At 42.7% G+C, this 24,675-nt stretch overlaps 2 protein-coding genes across 5 annotated transcripts in view; one reads left to right on the top strand and one right to left on the bottom strand.

Moving 5' to 3' along the window:
* git1 (G protein-coupled receptor kinase interacting ArfGAP 1) overlaps positions 1–24,675 on the top strand; it is a 190,089-nt gene that overhangs the window by 115,032 nt on the left and 50,382 nt on the right. For all 4 annotated transcript variants that reach the window (XM_070543325.1, XM_070543327.1, XM_070543326.1 and 1 more), the window contains 4 exons: positions 5,943–6,015; positions 6,111–6,208; positions 7,282–7,393; positions 9,454–9,578. In XM_070543325.1, the coding sequence (XP_070399426.1) occupies positions 5,943–6,015; positions 6,111–6,208; positions 7,282–7,393; positions 9,454–9,578 (408 nt within the window). The remainder of the gene's footprint in view (positions 1–5,942; positions 6,016–6,110; positions 6,209–7,281; positions 7,394–9,453; positions 9,579–24,675) is intronic.
* Positions 14,656–17,719, bottom strand: LOC139062459 (uncharacterized). Its single transcript, XM_070543332.1, has 2 exons — positions 16,012–17,719; positions 14,656–15,936 (listed from the first exon to the last, which is right to left on the bottom strand). Exons 1-2 carry the CDS (start codon positions 16,342–16,344, stop codon positions 15,661–15,663), a joined length of 609 nt encoding a protein of 202 aa, XP_070399433.1. The 5' UTR covers positions 16,345–17,719; the 3' UTR covers positions 14,656–15,660.

The following is a 24,675-nucleotide window of genomic DNA, read 5'->3' as shown; positions in this document are numbered from 1 at the left end:
TAGCATAGCTCAAGGCCTGCATTTCATCAAATGGCCAAAAGTTATTGTTCTTCATGCAGGCCATGACAATCTGACACTGGAGGTGTCGATATGAGTTTCTATAAACTTGAACAGTGTCCTTACCTTATCCTGTTGCGTATCACAAGACGCCTGTGAAGACACAAAACTCTTTATCAAATCATTTTGATAAAGTTATATTTTCTGGCTCATAAAATGACTCCCTAACTTTACAAGTTATCACAATCAGATTCTGTGGTACCTACAATATGTTTTAAATCTAAAGTGTTTTTAATAATGTTGAATGCTCTACAGTAATGCAGAGTAATGTTTGACATTTTTACTCCACATTAAGGGAGATAACCTCTCTATGTGTTTGAGAAAGGAGTAGTGTTTGAGGTCTTTGATGACACTTAAACTCCTCTTTAACTTATCAAATTCCGATTTGTCCAAATTAATAAACAATAGTTAATAAAAGAGACTTCACTTCCTGACACTCCAGTTCTGCCACCTGCGCAGCATGGCCAAGCCAAGCAGGTAAGGGTTGAACCATACTCCTTTGGCCTCAAGGTCAAACCTTCTTTGCAACCCTGCAAAGCTGCATCAGATGCAAACTTCATCTGACCACCAGCATTCACCCGGAAGGTATCTCAGATCAGGCCCTGAATACCACAGAAGTCAACTCCATCGGCAGCCTGCCCGTACGGACTTCTCCAACCCCTGGATCACAGAGAGTTTGTAGATTCTGCACAGCTGGCGTGGGCTGGTTTTATTAATGGTAGCTTGTTAAACCACACAGTCAGACTGATTTTACAACCCAGACATCACAAGTTTCTAAGACACTTAATCAGGTTTGCTACATAACATCTAAGCTCACATTCCATCATTTCATTCATTGTCTCAGTTATCTTGTTTCAACCATCATTCATCATAATGTGTTCTGTGTCATCATTAGTAGTAGAAATATATTACATTGATTTTTATAAACTATATTTTTGCCCCTGTCTAATTTTTACTAAGGTGTGGTTTCACTGGACTACCAAAAAGACCTGGTTTCATCTTAGATCAAATAGCAAAAGATCAATAATATCTTGGGACTGAGACCAAGATGGCGCCAGCATGTCAGGCACGCCGTCCGTCTCCTCTTGTTATTATGATTTTTTTTATGATTCTGCTCTGTTTATGTTTTAACATAAACTCACTCCTGGTGTATGATAGACTTACACTTTTACAAATCCGATCAACTGTGAGCATATCTCTGTTTGCTCGGGAACAAAGTGGCTCAACCCACTCATTTCTGACTGACATACCAGCCTGCCTGTGTCGCTTACCTCGTCCTCCACGAATACGGAAGCGGCATCGCCGGCATGGGAAACGTGGAGGTCGCCTGGTCAGGTCCAAGTTCTGCGCTTGGGGAATTGAGCGGCGCTTTCTGAGTTCATCGGATGCTAGAGAGAGGTGCCTGGTTCCTGTTGTCCCTGTGACCTTCTTTGGATCGCCTCCCCGCTCCTCGTTTTGCCATCGGTGCCAGCAAGGAGTAAACCCCGGCAATCTGCGGCATGTGATGAGGTTCGCTGGGGCGGGTGCTTCCCCACCGCCGGTTCTGCCGCTGACTCGCTTCGCTTTGATCAACGCTAGATCCATTGGGAATAAAACTTTTATCCTGAAAGATTTCTTCAACTACAACAGCTTGGACGTTTTATGCGCCACTGAATCTTGGATTCGCCCGGGTGAGTCCTCCACACTCGCGGAGGTCCTTCCTCCTGGCTGCTCCTTCATTAACACTCCAAGAGCGCAGCGCCGTGGAGGCGGTCTGTTGACTTTATTCAAATCGGGTCTTATCTGTAACCTCACAGTCCCCTCTTCAACTCCACTAACTTTTGAGCTAAGCGCCTTTGAACTGGGTCAATCGCCTCCCATGCTGTGCGCACTTATTTACCGTCCTCCACAATATAATAAGGACTTTTTAGATGAATTTGCGGCGTTTCTAGCTCAAATCTTCTGTAAATATGACCGTCTCCTCCTGTTGGGGGATTTTAATATTCATGTCTGTTGTCCCGACAGACCTATGGTGAAGGACTTTTTGGATCTTGTCGATTCGTTTGGCCTGTCGCAACTCGTGAATGGGCCCACGCGTGGCCATGTTCACACACTGGACCTGGTTCTGTCTCATGCGCTGAGTAGCAGTGACTTGGCTATTCTCCCTGCTACTTTCTCTGATCATTCACCAGTTCTGTTTAACCTGGATGTGGCTTCTTCTTCTCGTACTGACCATGTCCACACTCGTCTCTCTCGAGTTATTACTCCCTCTACTGCTGGAGATTTTGTAAATGTTTTTGCTCTGACATCAGCCACCTGCGATTTTACTGATGTTGATAGTTACTTGCATCTTTTTAATTCATCCTGTCTAGCTGCTATGGATTCTGTAGCTCCATTAAAATCCAGACTGACCAAGAATAAGCCTGACCCTTGGCTGAACGAGTGCACTCGTTCAATCAGGCAAAACTGCAGAAGACTGGAGCGTAAATGGAGTAAAGACGGGCTTGTGGTCTCCTTTGAAGCCATGAGAGAAGCGTGGTTGCAGTATCAAAAAGCTGTTTGAGGCGCTAGAAATCGTTTCTTTGCAGGGATTGTTTCTGCTAATTCTAATAATCAAGCTGTTTTGTATAAAACCATGAACGCTATGCTCTCACCTGTTAAAACACTATTTCCCTCTGTTTCTGCTGGCTTGTGCAACCAAATCCTTCAGTTTTTTTTAGATAAGGTTGATAAAATCAGAGCTCAGATTCCTCCTACTTCCAATGTTCCTGTTACTGTCATTCCCACTCATGATTTATTTCATAGTTTTCAACCCATTTCTCTGTCTTGTCTGGAAAAAGCTATTGCTACCATGAAGCTATCGGGCTCTCCAGATGATGTTGTTCCACCTCGTCTCCTGAAGGAGGTATTTCCGTTGATTGGGCAATATGTGCTGGATATTATTAATGGTAGCTTGACCTCGGCTGTGGTTCCTCATGACTTTAAACATGCTGTTGTGCAGCCAATCCTGAAAAAACCTGGTCTGGATCCTGCCAAATTCTCTAATCTCCGTCCAATCTCTAAGTTACCATTTTTATCTAAAGTACTTGAGAAAGTAGTGTACGAACAGTTACTTATACATCTTAATGACCATCAGGTAATGGACATGTTTCAGTCTGGGTTCAGAAAACAGCACGGCACTGAAACTGCTCTTGTTCGGGTATTTAATTACATCTTTCTGGCATTAGATTCGGGGTTCCATGTGGTTATGGTGCTTCTGGATCTATCTGCAGCCTTCGATACGGTTGATCACAACATCTTGATCTCTACACTACGGACTTGGACTGGCATCTCAGGTTCGGCCCTGGACTGGTTTAGCTCTTACTTCCATGACAGGTCCCTTAGGGTCATGCTGGATGATTATTCATCCGAAACACTCTCCCTTCCCTGGGGGGTTCCTCAAGGTTCCATCCTCGGCCCGTTGCTGTTCTGCATTTATATTCTGCCCTTGGGAGCTGTTCTCAAACAGCATGCAGTGTCTTACCATCTATATGCAGATGATTGTCAAATTTATTTTTCACTGAAACCCCAAGACTCCACTAAACCTCTGTTCGATTGTCTTCACGAAGTCAAGCAATGGTTGGCTGACAACTTCCTACATCTTAACGACTCCAAAACAGAGGTAATCGTTTTTAGTCCAACTAGTGTTAGAGCAGCCCAGCAACCAGACCTCAACTATCTGTCGCCTAATGTCACTTCTGTTGTTTCCAACCTTGGAATAAGAATAGATTCTGCTCTGAAGATGGATGCTCAGGTCAATAGCACGGTCAGGTCCTGCTTTTACCATCTTAGACGTATTTCAAAATTAAAGTCCATCCTGAGTGTCCGTCTTCTACAATCTGTGATTCATGCATTCATCACTTCTCGGTTGGATTATTCAAACTCCTGTTTGTACGGTATCAGTGAGGCGGCTTTGTCTAGGCTTCAGCTTGTTCAGAATTCTGCAGCAAGGTTCTTGACTGGAGCTGAAAGAAGACACCACATCTCACCTATTCTTAAAACGCTTCACTGGTTGCCCATTAAATTCAGGATCAATTATAAAATTTTACTTCTCACGTTCAAATCCTTAAACGGTCAAGCTCCTCCCTATCTGTGTGATCTCCTTCATTACTACCACCCTCCTCGAACTCTTAGGTCTGAAGATCAACTCCTCTTAACTGTCCCTAAGGCACGTTTGAAGACTCGTGGGGAAAGGGCTTTTTCAGTCCGTGCCCCAAAGTTATGGAACTCATTACCACTGCAGGTTAGGCAAGCTTCCTCTATCGGCGTCTTTAAATCTCGTCTGAAGACCCTCTACTTCACTTACGCATTCGATCCCTAATTCCATAACTCCTTAGCTCATCCATTGTCCCTCCTAGACAATTCAATTTTAATTTTGTGTTTTTATATTCTGGTTTTATTTGCTTTTACTGTTAATAGTCTGTTGTTTTATTTCTTTGCTCCTTTTTACATTTTTCATTTACCTGACTATTTTAACTTGTGTTTTCTTGCTTGTTTTTTGTGCAGCGCTTTGTATGGTTGTAATGCCGTGTTGAAAGCGCTATATAAATAAAGTGGTATGGTATGGTATTGTATGGTATGGTATGGTATGGTATGGTATAATTCATATTTATATGGGATATCACATCTTATTGATCAATTATAATACTCTATACAAGTGCGGGTCATTTATTATGAGAAATGACCTGCACTTGTATAGCGCCTTTCAGAGTCAGAGGACTCCAAATTGCTTTACACTCCAGTGTATCATCCACGCATGGACGTAATTTTGGGGGAGGGGGGACAGGGGGGACATGTCCCCCCCACTTTTGCCAAAGTCAAGTTTTGACCCCTGCACACTTTTTACCATCTAAAAACAACATTACACTATATTAAATTGACACTGGTTGAGCTCTAGGACCAAGTGGAAAACAACTGTTTTTGTTGAAGCCTGTTTTCCATTAGAACATGCTGTAAAGATCCCGTGTCCCCCCCACTTCTAAAGTGACAATTACGTCCATGCATCCACGCATTCACACACTGGTGGGGATGAGCTACGATGTAGCCATAGCTGCAGAGGCAAGGCTGCCGAGCACAGGCGCCACCGGTCTCCGACCCTCACCAGCAGGTGGCAAGGGGGGTTAAGTGTCTTGCCCAGGGACACAACAGCAGCATTCTCTGTACGGAGCCGGGATCGAACCTTCTGATTACTGGAGAACCCACTAAACCTCTGGCGCTACTGGCGCCACATTTATTAAAACTTACTTAAATCACATTACACAATTCTCACCATCAGCCCGCACACAGGAGCAGCTAGACGGATTGATAAGGACGCATTGTTTTTCTCAGCAGACATCAGCCAAAGGATCCAAGCAGCGTTGGAATGGTGTCGGGCCAAGATGAAGAAATTAAAAGCCAATGTAGAAAAGTTAAGGACAGAAACCACCGTAGTGGATTTTCTTTCCTGGACCAAAAATGCGAAAAATACACGGTGGTGCTACGACGCACTGGATGCTATTTATAGCCACAGACCAAGGCAGGCTTCTGGACTCCGCGACCATATTGTACTGTAGAGTCACTTACGGAGCCTGTGATAAGCATTGTGTTTTTGTCTTTAGCTCTGCAGACCATTAATTGGAGCACAAAAATACTAAATAGTTTTCCAGTTTATTTATAAAATCACACGACTGTTCGTTTAACTCCGCCTGTCGACATGAGGGCCCAAACTGTAATATCCTTGCCTAAAAATTGCAGACCCATACTGGATTACGCCGGCCCACCATAATACATTCTGCACTGTACCAGACCTGCTGGTGGAAATCCCGTTGGACCTCTAGACAACACAGAGATCTGAACCTGTCTTTACTTAATTTCTTTTTCTGCTGCAGCTCAACAACCGATTGTTTGAGGAATTAGCGATGGATGTTTATGACGAGGTAGATCGCAGAGAGAACGATGCAGGTTAGACTAAAGTTTCTACTTTGTAAGATCTTCTACAAAGTGAAAATGTAAAGTGCTGCTCAAACACACAATCTTTGTTTATTTGTTGTCTTCAGTGTGGTTGACGACACAGAACCACAGCATGCTGGTAACAGAACGCAGTGCTGTCCCTTTCCTACCAGTCAACCCAGAGTACTCTGCTACGAGGAACCAGGTAAACGATTTTTGCTTGTCTGTATTTTTTACAGATATTGGGAACCAAAGTCTGCTCCCTTTCCGGTCAGCTCACGGGTCGCCAGAAGAACGAAAAATTAATACAAGTCAACGGGACTAAAAACGCTATTTTCCAACCCGCTTTGCCTTACGCCCTGGATCACACAAATGTTGTGCTGCAGTTTGAAAAGTGATGGGTGTTTCGACCACGCCAGTCACATACTTTGAGATTCGTCAGCTTGTAAAAGTTTTTAATTAGCCTGACCACAGATTAGATAACGGCATGTCGCATATGTGACGTGACCACATAATCTATTCCCCCTAGCGTAGCTGCTACTTACCACTTGACCAGATTTATGGTGGTTTTTTCCTCCTGTGGGAAGTTTGCTGAACTTACAGCCATTTTCCCTAAGTTTTCTCCGTGTCTGGTTTGATGACATCACTTTCGTGAAGCGCATTTGTAGTTCTGGACTTATTTTCACACAAAACCTAAAATAGTGTTTCTGTTTCAAAATAAATGCTTTCTTGGTATCAAAAAGCGTCTTTAAAATTCACGGACATCATATGTGAAATCCATGGAACATGACAAGCGTTCTTCCGGGGACCCGTGGTGCAGAGGTAGGTGGGCGTGGCTTAGGCTCCCTATGGCCTATTCCAAACATGGGGTAAATCGATCCACTTAAATTACTTTTCCAACAGCGTTTCCAAGGGTTAAGTCGGGCTTGCATCATAACTGTCAGCTGATTGGCTAGGGGGTGGGACCCTGGTTGCTGCAGAGCTTTCCTAGTTTAGTCTGGCAAACTGTACCCACACACACACACACACATACGCTTTGAGGGAGCGCACCCATTTTTGTCTCAGAGCTGGCAAGGAAAACCAACGTGTTTCGTGTGCGTGTGTGTGTGTGTGTGTGTGTGAGTGTGTGCGTGTGTGTGTGAGAGTGTGTGCGTGTGCGTGTGTGTGTGTGTGTGTGTGTGTGTGTGTGTGTGTGTGTGTGTGTGTGTGTGTGTGTGTGTGTGTGTGTGTGTGTGTGTGTTTAAATATAACATCAACTCAGTTTTGTTCTGGTCTCAGGGTCGTCAGAAGCTGGCCCGTTTCAACGCTCGAGAGTTTGCGACACTCATCATCGACATCCTGAGTGACGCCAAAAGGAGGCAGCAAGGAAAAGGACTCAGCAGCCCAACTGGTGAGACTGGGAGGACTGGGCTACTCAGATTAGCACTGAGATTTCTTTTGGGTGCTTGAAATTCCATAAAATTGTATTTTTATATTTTAAAAATGCTTTACTTTTTTTTGTTGATCGAAAAGTGAAACAAGTTAAAGCACAACAACATTTAAATGGCCTGTGGAGAGGGAAGAGTGGTGTCTACCCTCGAGACAGAAGCACCATGAGAAGCTAGATGTTGGTGGATGGTTTTTGAAACAATGGACATGAAGGAGTTACAGAAGTTAGTGGATGGCAGATAGAGGGGGAGGGAGTCAGCAGGTTTAGTGATATTGTTCGAGAGAGAGAAAAGGGTTTTTCAATTATGTTGGATTAGAGTGAATGAAACCAAAATAATAAGCAGATTTAGTGGGTGAGAGATCATCCTTGTGTGGAAAATCCAACTTCTACTGTAGAGTGGTTCCAGTTGACGTCCTCGGGCTTTGAGTTGACGGAGAGCAGGGTGAAACATGGTGATGAGCGGGTGAATGAGGCAGATGTGGTTTTCAGAGGGGCATGGAGAGGTTGCTGTTGTAGTTGGAAACCAAGTCATCAGGGAGCAGTTGGCTTTGGGACTGGGAAGATTGTTGATGTCAGAAGAAAAGGTGTCAGCATTTATATTTCTGATTCTGTGGAGTGAAATAGTGCTGGAATAATCATTTTGGACAGACAGGTTGACAGTCAGTGGGAGCGATACCAGAGCAGCAGACCAGATCCAGGAGGTTGGGAAGTTAATGTGTTGATGGAGTCCAAAGCGTTCAAGGCAGGATAAAAAGTGTGTAACATATAAAAGGGTCTATTTTTCACCATCCAATGGACACAACATAACCTTTCATGTCAACACGTGTCTGTCAAGCAGACATAAACACTCTGTCCCACGGTCTGATGCAGGAGCCTGGCTGCTGATTCCTCTTTCACACAAGTATTTAGAGAAAGTATAATTAATATTGTTCACATGAATAATGAAGTCACCCAGGTCGATTATTAGAGCTGCCACAAACCACTATATTAGTAGTCAACTAACCGCGTCATGCATAAAGGTTTAGCTTACTGCACCAGGATGCTCTAATATACCATCATTAGCTTCTAGTCTGAAGTGTGATCAGCAATGTGCCATCTGACAATAAAGGCAAGATGATAGCTTAGCAACAACTTTAACTTTGTAACCTGTTAATACAAATGCTACAGTCAGGTGGAGGTAGGAACCTAAAACCAAACATGACTTGTGTTCACACGAGGCATGGTGGCGAGGTTGAAGCGCTTCGTCTTCCAATCTTAACTCAGGAAAAGGCAGGACGCAAAAAGATCACCCTGGTAGGTAGTTGTCATGGTAACCTGGGTTGAGCTGCTTGATCATCTCTGAAACCTTGATACCGGCCATGGACAGGAGGCTGGTGACCAACACGCTCACAACGGCCTCGGTCAGGACGTTAGCTTGCTGAGGTGTGCACGGAGCAAACTCGTACGTTCAAGAGGAGATCTTTGAGTAACACTGTAACGTAGCGGGATGGAATAAATCATTAGTTTGTAAAAAAAATGTTTACAACATAAACAACTCGTTGACTATTAAATTAGTGGTAGACTAGTTTGTTTGTCGACATCCTCGTGATGAGTCGACTGATCGTGGCAGCCCTAATGATAGTAACCCTCGATGTCTATTGTTGTGGTGACTCGCTGACTAACACTGCTGCAATGATGCCAGGACCGCCCGTAGAAGAGTGATGCCACCTGGTGTCTTGGGGGAAGGGGACATCTCTGGACGATGGAAAAGCCTGGAAGGAAAACGTCTCTGTTCATTTGTGTGTGTGACTGACAAGTACAGGCTAGGCTTTAGGGACTTATGCTTAGGTCCACTCCATCCCTAACTCACTGGGTTGATGGTTTTAAAACGCTCAGGAAGTGTCCATCTACAGCCAGCCCCCACTGAATGTGGCAGCCATTAAATGTCAGTATAAGATTGTCTTGTAGTCCAACTCAGCAGTAACAGAAGATATGAGTTCTGCCAAGAACACGGAGTCTCATGTGTGCATTCCTTCTGTCAGACACTCTGGACCTTGGCCTCGATGATGATCAGCACGATTATGACAGTGTAGCATCAGATGAGGACACAGACAGCGAGCTGACCACCCTAAACAACAACAACACACAACGCAACAGCCGTGCAAAGGTAAAGCACATAACCGCTATCTTCATTAGACTGCAGATACCAGTGTGTGTTACCATGTGATCCTGAGCTTGGCCATTTCTTCCTATGTGCAACCTAAGCAGTTGAATAGGGCCCCCAAGCCACTAGGGGGCCCCAAAGCTGCAGTACTTTACCCTTCTACTGTGGCGGGGGTACTGTTTACCCAGGGCCCACTGCAGGGAGCGGCCCTGAGACAGCCTGGAATAAAGTGTTTGATTGTGTTTTTTTGTTCCTGACCAACTTAATGTCTTAATAAACTTCCCTTTACCTGGATGAAGAGCTTAAACAGAATTTAGCCTTAAAAATAATAACCGAATTATCTCTGAAGATCTATCACCCCTTAAAAACATGCAAAGTGGTTTAGTCCACACCTGGTAGGGGCTGCACCCTGCAGGTACAGCTAAGTCGCGTCTTCATCAGAAAGAGAAATCTGGCTTCCAGAGAAGAAGGAGAAGGAGGAAGAGTGAAGTGAACAGAATCAAGTGTTGATCAGGTTTTCCGAGGAGAGGTGATAGTCTGAGCTGATATCAGCTCTCAGACTGAAAGCTGCATTCATGTTCAGTGATTAATGCCTTTAGCTTCACCATCAATTATGAATTCATTAGTATTATTAGAAGTATTACAGCGGACCTCGCAGTAAAACAGGTCTGCTCTGTGTGGATATTCCAGCTCCTTCCCAGTCATGGGTCAGGACTAATTTAGGATCCAGGGATTCCTTGTAATCTCAGGAATGTGAAGCTGCCAGTGTCGTCCTACTGTACGATAAACTGCATTGTTAATCCCAGATTAACTACTTTAACTCTACTAAGGTAAAATAGCCCAGATGACACAGTGGAGGTAGCTGACTTTAGGCTGTAGATTATGGACCATAATGAAAGCTGGAAAGTCTAATTATTACATGAGTACCTGTTGCAATGTACGGAGAGCCAAAAGTGACACAATTCAACATTTTTATGAATGTATCATTAAATATTTAACTACATGAACCATGAGTAAAATATCCATTTAAATTATAAATAGATGTTTGATGATTTATTCCATTATTTCATGGTTTCTTCATCATGATGCTGCTATATCTCACAACCATCACAATCAGTGAGCAAGGCTCAGGCTGAAGATGGCAGCTTACATGTTATTTCTTCCTGTTTTACGAGGATAAAACCACTAGAGATGAGACTTCTGCTTTTCTATGTTACAGGCTTTTTATTGACTTGGTTAGAGATATTTAAAGAGCAAGTCACCCCCTACCAGAGTCTTATTCTACTCCCACCTCTTGTTTGAAAAATGCAACAAATGCTGTTTCCTGGCAGACCCAGAGGGCGGAGCCGCTAACAAGTACCCACACAGGCTCACAACGGCATTGTGACATCATAATGTACCAGTTAACATCATAGCATACCACTTAGCCAATAGCAGTGGCAGATTTAAATTCAAACACGGTGCAGCGTTTGTCCTGATCAGGTTTTTTGCACTCGAGTCCGAGTCCCAGTCATTTGATTTTGAGAATCTGCCGATACCGAGTCCCGATGCGATACTTTTGATACATAAAGAAAATAAGAAACGGAAGAAACAGTTCCAGAATGTTCCTTATTTTTTATTTAGTTACCTTTTTATTTTCATTTTTAACAACAGATCACTTCTGTGAGGTAGCTTGAACAATCAAGTAATAAATAACATAAATTCTTCACTTTTGGACTGTAGTGCAAATATAAAAAGTCTAATATAAAAACAGATAGCACTTCAACTTAAAATACCTGGCAGGGGTCTATTTTGCCTCGGCCCCCAAAATGCTTAGATACGTCCCTGGGCATGGGACGGAGTTTTGAAGATGATCTGAATTGTATCAACTATGTACATACTACATGCTGATAAATTATCGCTTTATACAGGTACAAACGTGTAGTGGGATCATGGACGTAGTTTTCACTTTAGAAGTGGGGGGGACACGGGGTGGGGGTGTATCTTTACAGTACGCTCTAATGGGAAACAGGCTTCAACACAAACGGTTGTTTTCCGCTTGGTCCTAGAGCTCAATCAGTGTCAATTTAATATAGCGTAATGTTGTTTTTGGTTGGTAAAAAGTGCAGGGGTCAAAACTTGACTTTGGAAAAAGTGGGGGGGACGTGTCCCCCCGTCCCCCCCAAAATTACGTCCATGAGTGGGATAAATCTACCTACATTTTAAGAACTTTGTTTTGTTTTCTTGGTTTTTAGTTTCCTGTCTTCCTGTCCTGTCTGTCTCTGATCTTCCTGCATCTCCCAGTCCTCCAGAAAAACTCCTGCCTGCTTCCTTCTTTTTCACCTCACGAGTAACTTTTTAACTAGCAGATCAAATTGATCTATTGACCATAAAAGAAGCGGAGTGTGCGCCACGCTGCCCGGCTGCGCCAGTGACGAGCGCTGCAGCATGAGCGCGTCCACACGTCATGCTCAAATACAGACAGAACTTACCAGAGAGAAAATGAACGGACACGAATGACTGTGTGTTAATTATATATTTTTTGGTGACGCCACTTAGAAACTTAGAAAATGTTACTGTGGCCGTGTGCAGAACGCAGCTGGAGTTCATGAATAATCAGCGGTCTGCCTGCCGCTCTCTGCATCTCTGCTCATAAGGATCCCCGCTACTCTGAGTCCATATAAATAATATATTATAATAAGGTAGAAACTGGATCTTTTTTGTGCTCCTTCTGGGTGTATAAGTTAAGGGAATCAGGAGCCTGACAACCTTAAGGAGAATCAAGTTGCTCTCCTGTAATTTGAACCCAGTATCCAACTCCGGATCGGGGCTTGGATCGGTAAGTAAAGCCTGAGTCCCGATCAGTCTGAAACCACATGATTGGGGCCGATTTCCGATCCTGTGATCGGATCGGAACATCCCTAGTTTTTACCTGACGACGGCGCGGCACTTACAGTTTTAGGCAGAATATTTCAATTTTAACTAAGATTCACTAAAATGCCAAATTATTGACTACACGTGTGTACAGAACGATTAGACACTCATTTATATAGTTTATCAGCAAAACAGTACAAGAGGAGTTTCCTCACTGATAGAGATGCTGACTACAGAATATCTGTAGAAGTACTCCTGCATGGGCTTCGTCTATAGGGGTGTTATTGACGAAGCCCAGGAGGGGAAAGCGTATGGCAAATTCATGGTCAACGGACGCTACTCGTGCCACAAGAAGGACATGTAGAAGATACGAGAGACAGTGGAAGAAGGATAATCTGCATGCTTCATCATACCAAGAGGCAGTTAGATCTGCAAAATTTGCATATTATTTCAATCTCATTTCTTTAAACTCAAACAACCCCAGAGTACTTTATACAGCAATTAACTCAGTTCTGAAATTAAATGATCATCATGTGGTGCAGGCTTCAGCTAAAATGTGTGATGAGTTCCGTGAGGTTTTTTTTTTTTTGGGAAAGTTGCTGCGCTCCGGGCTAACATGTCTAGCCGTTCTGTTACTGCCATCAGAGGTTTGGTAGCATTTCAGCCAATTAGTCTAGATGATTTGATCAAGATTGCTGGGAAGGCTAAGCCGAGCGGCTCGCCGGATGAAGTGATGCCAACGCGCCTCTTTAAAGAAGTCTTTCCAGTAGTCACCCCTTTAATATTGCACATGATTAACATTAGTCTCAGTTCTGGCATAGTCCCTGATGATTTCAAAAAGGCGGTTATTCAACCTTTGCTCAAAAAGCCTGGACTGGATGCTTCGTTGGCTGCAAACTACAGGCCCATTTCGAAACTTCAATTCTTAAGCAAGGTACTAGAGAAATGTGTTTACCACCAGCTCTTGGTTTTTATGGATGGGAATGCCATTTTTTAGACTTTCCAGTCTGGCTTCAGAGCTCTACACAGCATGGAGACTGCACTGGTTAGAGTGCTCAATGACATTTATCTAGCGGCTGATAGCGGTAATTCTGTGTTGTTACTTCTGCTGGACCTCACGGCTGCCTTTGACACGATAGATCATGAAGTGCTGCTTCACCGTCTACATCATTATGTCGGGATTTCAGGGTTAGCCCTGGAATGGTTTAGATCATACCTGACAAATAGAAAAAAGTGTGTTAGGATGGGAAGTTATTCCTCAGAGTACTCTGATCTACCCTGGGGGGTACCACAGGGCTCGATATTGGGACATCTGTTGTTTTCTGTTTACATTCTGCCCTGATGGGACATCTGTCGTGAGCTTGGAGTTCAATTCCCACTATATGCTGACGATTGTCAGCTGTACCTGCCTCTGAACACGTCAAGTGGTCTCTCTATTTCTATTCTTACGAACTGTTTGAGGGAGATCAAGACCTGGATGAGTGAAAATTTTCTGAGCCTAAATGATCACAAAACAGAGGCTATATTGTTTGCTCCAAGCATACATTGTGACTCTTCTCTAACTGACTGTGGGTCATTTAATGGCCAGCTGACTGCATCAATGACTAATCTTGGTGTTAAACTGGATAGCGCCCTTAGTTTTGATACCCACATCAATGGAGTGATCTCCTCCTCCCTTTTCCACCTTCGTCAGTTGGCAAAGATCAAGCCTTTCTTGTCACGTCATGATCTTGAGACAGTAGTCCATGCTTTTATTATGGTGCAATTGAACAACTGCAACTCAGTTTTATTCGGTGTGAGCAAGGGCTCAATAGCCAGGTTGCAAATGGTGCAGAATGCTGCTGCCAGATTTTTAGAGGTCCACATTACTCCTGTCCTGGCTGCGCTTCATTGGCTGCCCATTGATGTAAGGATTCGTTTTAAAATACTCTTATTGGTTTTTAAAACGTTAAATGGTTTGGCCCCTCCTTACTTGGTGTCACTGCTTCAACCGTACACCCCCACACGGTCGCTCCGCTCGAAGAACCTCATGCTTCTCTCGGTCCCAAGATCGCGCCTAAAGACACGTGGTGATAGGGCCTTTGCTGTGGTAGGTCCTAAGCTTTGGAACAAGCTTCCTCTCAGCATAAGGGCCTCCACCTCTGTTGCAGTTTTTAAGGCAAGGCTAAAAACCTACTTTTATGATCAGTCTTTTAACCTTTCTAACTAGTTTTATTGTTTTACTTATAGCAATCTGTGTACTCACTGTATTTTTATCTGTATCTTGTGATACAATGTTTTATGTTCTGGACTTAATGTTTTATGTTTTTTACTTGATCAGTGTAGCACCTCGGTGGCATCTTTTTGCCTGTAAGGCGCGATTTACAAATAAAGTTGAGCTGTTGAGTGAGGAGTGAGCACCACCTCACCCCTGCCACATGGATCTCAAGGGATAAACCATCAACCCTGCTCAATGGTCAACTTTCCTCGCGGGGTCACCCATTAGGACAGTGGGAGGATTAATACATTGTCAATAGAATATAAAGGCATTTAATAAAATGTAATATTCCATCAAAATATGGATTATCAATATTATTGAGCCTTTAATATTCGATTGACGATTATCTCAATTGCAAGCACAATAGCACATAATGCACACATACTGACATATACTTTTCATGAGAAAGCTTAATGAGCAAGTAACACCTAAACTAACTTGATTTTGCTGGTAACCTGTATAGATGAGTGTCTAATGGTGCTGTACACGTGTGTAATCATTAGTGTGGCAGTTCAGTGCAACTTACTCTAAATGTAATATTTCAGCCCAAAACTATAATTCTATCTCCATCTTCAGGTTAAAACTCTGCTCCACATTCATGTAGAACCAGCTGTGGCTGATAGCTGAACTGAAAAAGTGACGTCAGCAAATGACTACGTGGCTGCACCGCACTGGTCTCCAGGTGAGGCAGCCACACCTCCATCTGGCTCAGCCACTCACCTGCAGATATGACCCGTTGGCGCTCTGAGCCACTTGCCTCCTTGAAAAAAATGCCCTCCTCCCCTTTTTCATCTAATGGTGGTTAACAGGAAGTCCTCCAGAATGCTGCAGAATCTGTGTCTGCTCTTCTCCTGAGCGGTAAGTCTTGTGTGAGTGCGTGCTTGCGTGCACGCGCTCGTTAACAGCTAGATTTTAGATTGAGAAACTCTGACAGCACACGCAGGGGGGTTGAGGGGGGTGCAGTATACCACTGCCTCAGTGCCGCTCTCTCGGTCCGCAAGGCCACGCCTCTTTCAGAAGCGTTTTCCTAACAGGAAGTGTGGATAAAATACGTCTCCACCCAGGCCTGGACTCCCACTTCAAATGACCCACTTGGTCATCAAGTTTTTCTAAAAGGCTCTTCATGTCTTCTCCACAAGCTGCACCACTTGCACGGTACACCTTGATCATTTTTGGTGCATACTCATCCAAAGACGTGAAGAATCTGCTTGTCAGGTTAGTTCGGGTAATTCGGAAAAACTCAGCACATACCTAAAAGACAGGTAAACAATATTTAAAAACCAAAACAGTGAAGACCAACTATTTGAAGGGAAAAAAAACCCTTACCTGATCAGGTAAAAACAATGCTGGCCACTGTTTTAAGACATCATCCACTAGAGGTTCTTCAGAAACAATCTCTTTTCTTCTAAGTGAAAATGTTAGTTCCATCTTGAACTTGACAGCTGCCATGTTTGGATACTTCTTCTGCATTTCTTCCTTAAGTTCATCTTTTTCTTTTTGGAGGGAAGAATCTGTCTGTCCAGTTGGGTTGTCTGGAAGAAAATTGACCTCACATCTCTTGGCTTTCTTTAAAGATCTAGAGTCATGTTTTGACCTTTTACGGTTCACAAGGACTTCTGAACAACCAGCGGACTGTAGCTTCTGGTGGTAGTTACCCATCTTATATATTATGCTTATAGTCCAGCTATGATGGCCAGGTCCAGGACCTGGATCCCTAAGACAAGGGTGTTTCTCACTGACTCCAACTCTTGTTTGGTTGGATAAGCCTTGAATGCAAAAACTGTTTGAGCTATGGTAGCCAGTATATCCATCTTCATTTCTCTTGACATTGTAAGAGGAAGCTTTTGTAACAGCCTCTTACAAGAGTTCTGGCTCTCTGGGACTGGTGATTGCTGATTGGCTGCACCTGGCTGGCGGTAAGGCGTTTCCTGTTTCCTGTTTTCAGTGTTGCAATCCGTGTAGCTGTTTGGTGTTTGGGGCTCGCTAAAGCTTATTTAATTTCTCTGTACTTGGATATCTCTGAGTTATTGTAGCACAAAAGCACGCTAAAACACACATTTTCTGTTGTTCCACCTAGCTTTTAGGGAACCATTTGAGTTTGCACGCAGTTTATTTGGTACTGAACAGTTTGCTCGTCCAGTTAGCTTAGCCTCAGCACGGCTATGGCTACTTCTGTCTCTGCTTCTCCGTCTCCTATCTCTTGCTCTCTGTGTCAGATGTTTAGTTACTCCTCTGCCTCCTTTAGTGATAATGGTACGTGTAATAAATGTAGCATTTTTGTAGCTTTGGAGGCGAGGGTATCGGAATTGGAGTCCCGGCTCCGCGCTGTTGAAAAACCTGTAAACAGCCGTAGTTACTTAGCTAGCGCGGGGCTAACTAGCTCAGAACAACCACGTAGCGACCCTCTAGTGGAACCCGAGCAGCCGGGACCTCAGGCCGGCTGGGTGACGGTATGCAGAAAGCATAGAACCCAGCCCGTGGGTCACCACCAACCCGTCCACGTTTCTAATAGATTTTCCCCGCTCAGTGACGCACCCACTGACAAGCCGACTCTGATCATTGGCAGCTCTATAGTCAGAAACGTGGCATTAGAGGCTCCAGCAACCATAGTTAAATGTTTACCTGGGCCAGAGCGGGCGACATTAAATCTTATCTGAAACTGCTGGCTAAGGATAAGCGTAAATACAGTAAGATTGTTATTCATGCTGGCGGTAACAACACCCGGTTACGCCAATCGGAGGTCACTAAAATTAATGTTGCTTCGGTGTGTAAGTTTGCCAAAACAATGTCGGACTCCGTAATTTTCTCTGGCCCCCTGCCTGATCGGACCAGTGACGACATGTTTAGCCGCATGCTGTCCTTCAACCGCTGGTTGTCTAGGTGGTGTCCTGAAAACAACGTGGGCTACGTTGATAATTGGAAAACTTTTTGGGGAAAACCTGGTCTGATGCAGAGAGACGGCATCCATCCCTCTTTGGATGGTGCAGCTCTTCTTTCTAGGAACATGGCCAGTTTTATTAGTCCTCCATGACAACCCAGGGTCATGACCAGGAAGCAGAGTCGTAGTTTAACCCACCCCTCTGCAGCTTCTGTACTGTTACCCACCCACTACCCCATAGAGACAGTGTCCTGCCCACGGCCAAAACCACACAGATTAAATATCAGGCTTAATAAAGCAAATCATGGAAATCTCATAAATATTAGAACAAATTCAACTGAGCAGAAAACTAGAAAAATTAAATGTGGGTTGTTGAACATTAGATCCATTTTTTCTAAGACTTTGTTAGTTAATGAGTTGATTTGTGATAATCAGATCTCTTTGCTCTCTCTCACAGAATCCTGGCTGCAGCAAGAGGACTATGTTAGCTTAAACGAGTCGACTCCTTCAAATTATTTAAATCATCATATTGCTCGAAGTACAGGGCAAGGAGGAGGAGTGGCAACCATTTTTCATTCGGACTTATTAATCAGTCCCTTACAGATTAATAGTTACAGTTCGTTTGAACATCTTATTCTTAGTTTTCCTAATCCAGATAGCAAAACTGTAAAACCACTCTTGTTTGTAGTTTTACATCGTCCACCAGGCCCTTACTCTGAGTTTTTGGATCAGATCTCTGATTTTTTATCTGATTTGGTGCTAAATACTGATAAGGTCATTGTAGTGGGGGATTTCAACATTCATGTGGACATCGAAAATGATTGCCTCAATGTAGCCTTTAGTAATATCTTAGACTCAATTGGTTTTACTCAAAGAATACATAGCTCCACCCACTCCTGCCATCATACATTGGACCTTGTTCTGACTTATGGCATTGAGTGAGAGGAAATAACAATCTTTCCACATAATCCAGTCCTCTCGGACCACTTTCTGATAACCTTTGAGTTTTTTATAACTGAGTTCTCGAGACATGAAAGTAAATTTCATTATAGTCGGTCTCTATCTGACAACGCAGTTGCGTCTTTTAAATCAACTGTTCCATCTTTACTGTCCTCAGCATCTCAGAGGAACATAGCAGAGGGCAATATTTTCAGTTCTAGCCCCTCACAAATTGATGCCTTAGTTCATCATGTGAATTCCTCTTTATGTGTGGCATTAGGTGATGTTGCCCCTTTAAAAAAGAAGGTAATTAGGGACAGGAAGTTGGCTCCCTGGTTTAACTCTCATCTACGAGCCTTAAAACAAAACTCTAGGAAATTGGAGAGAACATGGCGCTCTACGCACCATGAGGAGGCCTACCTGTCCTGGAAAAATAGTCTTGTGCTTTATAAAAATAAGCTTCAACAAACTAGAACTGCTTATTTTTGAGCATTAATTGAGGAGAATAAGCATAATCCTACATTTCTTTTCAGTACAGTTGCTAAACTTACACAGAATCATAGCTCTGAGCCATCTATTCCCTTAGCAGCAATGACTTCATGGGATTTTTTACAAGTAAAATTAATTCTATTAGAAACAAAATCTTTAGCATCCTCCCTAATGCGATTTCTTCTTCCTCAGTAAGTTAGGCAACTTCAGAGGTGACTCTAGAACCTCATCTGTGCTTGAACCGTTTTGATCCAGTTGAGCTTTCAGAGTTATCAAAAATATTAGCTTCATCTAAACCTTCAACTTGCACTTTGGATCCAATCCCAACTAAATTATTTAAAGATGCATTTCCTTTGGTTACTGCCCCCATTCTAGATATAATCAATCTATCATTAGTAAATGGGTATGTACCACAAGATTTTAAGGTGGCTGTAATCAAACCTTCACTTAAGAAGCCTTATCTGGATCCAGATGACCCAATGAATTATAGACCAATATCTAACCTTCCATTTTTATCCAAAGTCCTGGAGAAAATAGTGGCCATCCAAGTATGTCAGCATTTAAACACTAATGCTCTGTTTGAGGAATTTCAGTCTGGTTTTAGAGAGTATCACAGTACTGAAACTGCATTAGTGCGAGTTACAAATGATATTCTCATGGCCTCAGATAAGAATCTTGTGTCTGTTCTAGTCTTGTTAGATCTCAGTGCTGCCTTTGACACAGTAGATCACAATGTTCTTGTAGAAAGGCTTGAACATGTTGTAGGGATCAAAGGAAAAGCGTTAGGCTGGTTTAAATCCTACCTGTCTGACAGATTTCATTTTGTAAATGTACATGACAAATCTTCTTCATACTCCAGGGTTACTTGCGGAGTACCACAGGGTTCAGTGCTTGGACCAATTCTTTTTACTATATATATGCTCCCAATTGGTAAAATCATTAGACAGCATGGGATAAACTTCCACTGTTATGCTGACGATACCCAGTTATATTTATCCATTAACCCTGATGAACCTAATCGGTTGGGTAGATTACAGGCTTGTCTTGAGGACATAAAAAATTGGATGACTCTCAACTTCTTGCTTTTAAATCAAGACAAGACGGAAGTTCTCATCTTTGGACCAGAAATCCAGAAAAGGAAATTGCTTAGCCAATCGCCTGACCTTAATGGCATTACATTAATCTCCGAGAACAAAGCAAGGAACCTTGGTGTTATCCAGGGGCGGATGTAGGACTGAAGAAGATCCGGGGCTTAACACACACACACGCACGTGCGCGCGCACACACACGTGACTAGGGCTGCAGCTATCGAATATTTTTGTAATCGAGTACTCTATCGAATATTTTTTTCGATTAATCGAGTACTCTAATAAATTACCCTTTTGTATTTGTGAACCATTATATCAAATAGCATGTTATAATTATGAAAGACCTGTTAAAATGAGCAAGCAATTGCCAGTTACTCAAGTTTTATTCAAAATTAGTTTGCAAAACTTCAGCACTTCAACTTTACTTCACAGTAAACAAATGGCTGTGCAAAAAATAAGTACACAACCTGAGCCGATTTTCCCCTCGTGCGAGAATCTGCTAGCCTGCAAGCCAGAGGATAACTGTTGAAGTAGCGCTGCGAGCGGCTGCGGCCCAAACAGAACCAGAACCGCTCACGGTGCATGCGCAAACAGCTCGCCGGCTGTTCCCTATTAACACACGTCCGTTTTAATTTCAACACTTTTTTTCTCACACAATAACAAGGATTGTCGAGAAAGCATGTTTGCCGTGGTTTTGTCAAATTATACTGATCACAAAACATTTATTTACTTTCTTTCGTTTTCCTCTCATAAATACCCGTGTCCTCCTGCAGCAATCCTGAGGGACAACAAATATCAATAACAACACAATAAAAAGTCCGACGTGTTGTGTAAAAACTGCTATTTTTAAGCACATTTTAAGTCCGACGTGTTGCTACCAGACGTACGGTGTGAGCTGAAACTGAGTGCTACAAACGAAAAAGTCGCACAGTGTCCGCAGAATATATAGAAAAACAGGCTAAAAAGCATTATCTTGTAGAGGCTCCGAGTCCGCATGCAGAAGTGACATTTACAGGTGCTGCAGCACGGAGGATGTGGTGTTGTGGTAGGCTTAATCCATTTTACAGTATTTATACTGGACTACGTTTTCCGCCTAACGACGTGAAAAATGGTCCCACATCTTGACATTTTCTGTCTTTTTCGCACTCCACCGGGGTCCACGTTGTCCGCCATGGCTTAAGAGAAAGTTAAGTTACATTCGCTACTCTCGTGTGCAGTCCAGTGGGCATGTGCGTCACTTATTTCAGTCCGGGTGAAACATGACCACGGGCGACTGCAAAGCCACGAATTAATTAAATATGAATTAAACGAATCCTCGAGGCAGAGAATTTGACTCGAGGATTTTTTGTACTCGAATTATTCGAGGTACTCGAGGAATCGTTTCAGCCCTACACGTGACACTCACTAGTCAACATCATATATATATATATATATATATATGTCTTGTACCACATAATTTTTAATCTGAAGCTACATATTAAACATATTCAGGGCAGAGTATTGTTCCTGTTAGTGTTTAGTGTGAGATGATAGTAAATATTCCTTTTCTTTCTCCAACCACTTTACCTGATAAGCTAACTTTAGGCAAACCAGCAGCACCAAAAATATTTTCAAATAAGACTCACAAACCTGAGTCAGCACCAGTCGCATCAAAGCTGGGGTTCTGTTGTTGTACTTTTGGTCTAAAAAACGTCCTTATGTCCATCTTCACTCATGCGTTTCAGGCAGAGAGTGTAGAAGAAGCCGGCTGCTGAAGGTCTTCTTCTTCAGTGGTGGAGGCTCAGGCAGGCTGTATACAAACTACTGCCAGCTGCGCCCTCTCTGTTGGACTTTGGTACTGCATGTTACTTCCGCGATTTAGATCCGGGGCTTATCATGAAAGATCCGGGGCTTCAGCCCAAGTAGCCGGGCCTAACGCCGCCCCTGGTGTTATCTTTGACCAGGACATGTCATTCAAATCCCAGGTTTCACAAGTTTGTCGGATTTCCTTTTTCCACCTTCGGAATATTGCTAAGATTAGAAGCATACTTTCCAGGAGTGACGCTGAAAAACTAGTTCATGCATTTATTACATCAAGACTGGATTACTGTAATTCATTACTCTCAGGAAGTCCACAGAATGTAGTTAAAAGTCTTCAGCTTGTCCAAAATGCTGCAGCTAGAGTTCTGATGAGAATTAAAAAGAGAGATCATATCTCTCCTGTCTTAGCTTCCCTACATTGGCTACCTGTTAAATTCAGAATAGATTTTAAGATCCTTCTTCTCACATATAAAGCTCTTAATAATCAAGGTCCATCATACATCAGTGATCTGATTGTTCCATATGTTCCTAACCGAGCACTTCACTCTCAGACTGCAGGTCTACTGGTGGTTCCAAGAATATCTAAACTTAGGATGGGAGGCAGATCTTTTAGTTATCAGGCTCCTCTCCTGTGGAACCAGCTCCCAGCTTTAGTCCGTGAGGAAGACACTTTGTCTACTTTTAAGAATAGGCTTAAAACATTTTTATTTGATAGGGCCTATAGTTAAAATCTGATGTTAGCCTAAATCTGAACAAGTGGGGGAGTAGAGGGAGGTGGAGTGTACAGTCGGTAAAGACGGCTCTCCCTTGCCCTGCCTCCAACATGCCTACATCTAAATAGGATAGATTATCCAGAGTTAACTCTGTAGTTATGCTGCTGTAGGCTTAGACTGCTGGAGGACACACTGACCACTTTTCACACTCTACTACTTTATTCTACAGTCTGCTCTTTAACTGTACTATTTTGTGCAATTTCAGCTGTTAACTTTATTTTCTCTGTAAGTGTTTTTCTCCCCAGAAGAAGCTACAATGACGTTCTGCTGAGCTGTGGTGGCCTCATGGAGGGGGCCATCGACTAGCACACTGCTGCTAACCACTAATACATTCTCTCTCTCCTGATGATAACTTTTTGTTTTCATTGACTTTTGATGTGCTAATACTAGTTTATCCGTTTAATTATAGATCCACTAGGATAAATACAATAAAGTTTATCTTTCACCAAATACAATATTTACTAAGACATCACAATATAACTATAGACACATTACGTGTGTGTGTGTGTGTGTGTGTGTGTGTGTGTGTGTGTGTGTGTGTGTGTGTGTGTCTGCTCTGTCTTCTCGATCCCCAGTGAGTCGTGGAGGATGACTGCTTATACTGAGCCAGGATTCTCTGGAGGTTTCTTCCTGTTAAAAGGGAGTTTTCCTCTCCACTGTCGCTGCATGCTTGCTTAGTATGAGGATTGCTGCATAGTCACTGACAATAGTCAGTGACTTGATGCAATTTGCTGGGTTCCTTATATAGGAAACATTATTTCTGATTGGCTCAATGAAATGTGAATTGGAATGTTTATTATGTGAAGTGCCTTGAGACGACTCTTGTCGTGATTTGGCGCTATATAAATAAACTTGACTTGACTTGACTTAGGGTTACTTGTGGCTCAACTATCAGATTTACCTCGTTTAACAGTCAAAGTAAATATGGTCGAAGTTTTGGACCAGTAGGTTCGGCTACACACAGAAGAGGTGAAAAGGAATGAGACTCAAGACAATGTTTAAAGTATTTTAGAACTACCAGCTGGATGAATTTAATAAAGAAAATTTGAAAAGAAAAAACAACATTATTTCATACCGAAATATCTTTCTTTTTGGTACCAACAGTTTGAGTAACAATACTGTTCCGCAATCACAATTATTCTTGTTTCTTTCCCTGGGTGCACCCTTTTTAGTAAATCAATTAATCTTTCAGCTCAGATCAGCACAATTTCAGTACACGATATCTGCTTGACACGTGTATAACCTCCAACTTCCTGCAACAAAAAAAAAAAAAAACTCCACGTTTGTCGGAGTGGCTCCGACTTGAAACACACCAAATCGCCTCTCGTTTGGCGTCGTGTAGAGTCCCAAAAAAAAAGAGTCCTAAATAATAAAGTGTGATGTCCAAAGGTCCAAGGGAATGTGTGCGTGTATTTGAAAGGGAAACGAGAGCAGATTGGTGTAATGGGGTCCTTTCGATGCACTCCTACCACACTCCACTGTGCAGCGAGGCGAGAAGAAGAAGGTGCTGTTGATCTGACTTATCCACGGACTTGGCTCGCCATCAACATCAGAATGTTCATGCATCACACAAAAAACCTGACCTGTCAATGACAGCGTCAATGAACAAAATGAATTGTTGAATTGAATTCAATTTCAGTCTATTCGCACATACCAGTGTTTTCTTTGGAACATTAACCATGTTTACAATAAAACAAATAGGTGAAATGTGCATTTTTCTTGCATTTCTTTCTAATGTTTTTTTTTTTTTCAGTTTTCCCTTACAACAACCATTCACATTTTTTATCAATTTCTTAATAAAATATACAAATATACAAACAAGTTTCAGAATTATAAAATACAATTTCTTTTCATACAGAACTTTAACACTTGCTTTTAGTAAACATTTTACTCTTAGTAACCTATAAAAAGTGCAAATAAACATTTAACAGGTGGAATGAGTTGCTCACCGATCTCACGAGGGGGCAGCACAGCAGCACAAAATGGCGCCGCCTCTAAACTCTGGCTTTCTACAACCAGAAGT

The sequence above is a fragment of the Nothobranchius furzeri genome, chromosome 13, assembly GCF_043380555.1.
Source record: "Nothobranchius furzeri strain GRZ-AD chromosome 13, NfurGRZ-RIMD1, whole genome shotgun sequence".
Classification (NCBI taxonomy): Eukaryota; Metazoa; Chordata; class Actinopteri; order Cyprinodontiformes; family Nothobranchiidae; genus Nothobranchius; species Nothobranchius furzeri.
Note: the sequence above shows the minus strand (reverse complement) of the source record. Positions and strands in the feature narration are given on the sequence as shown.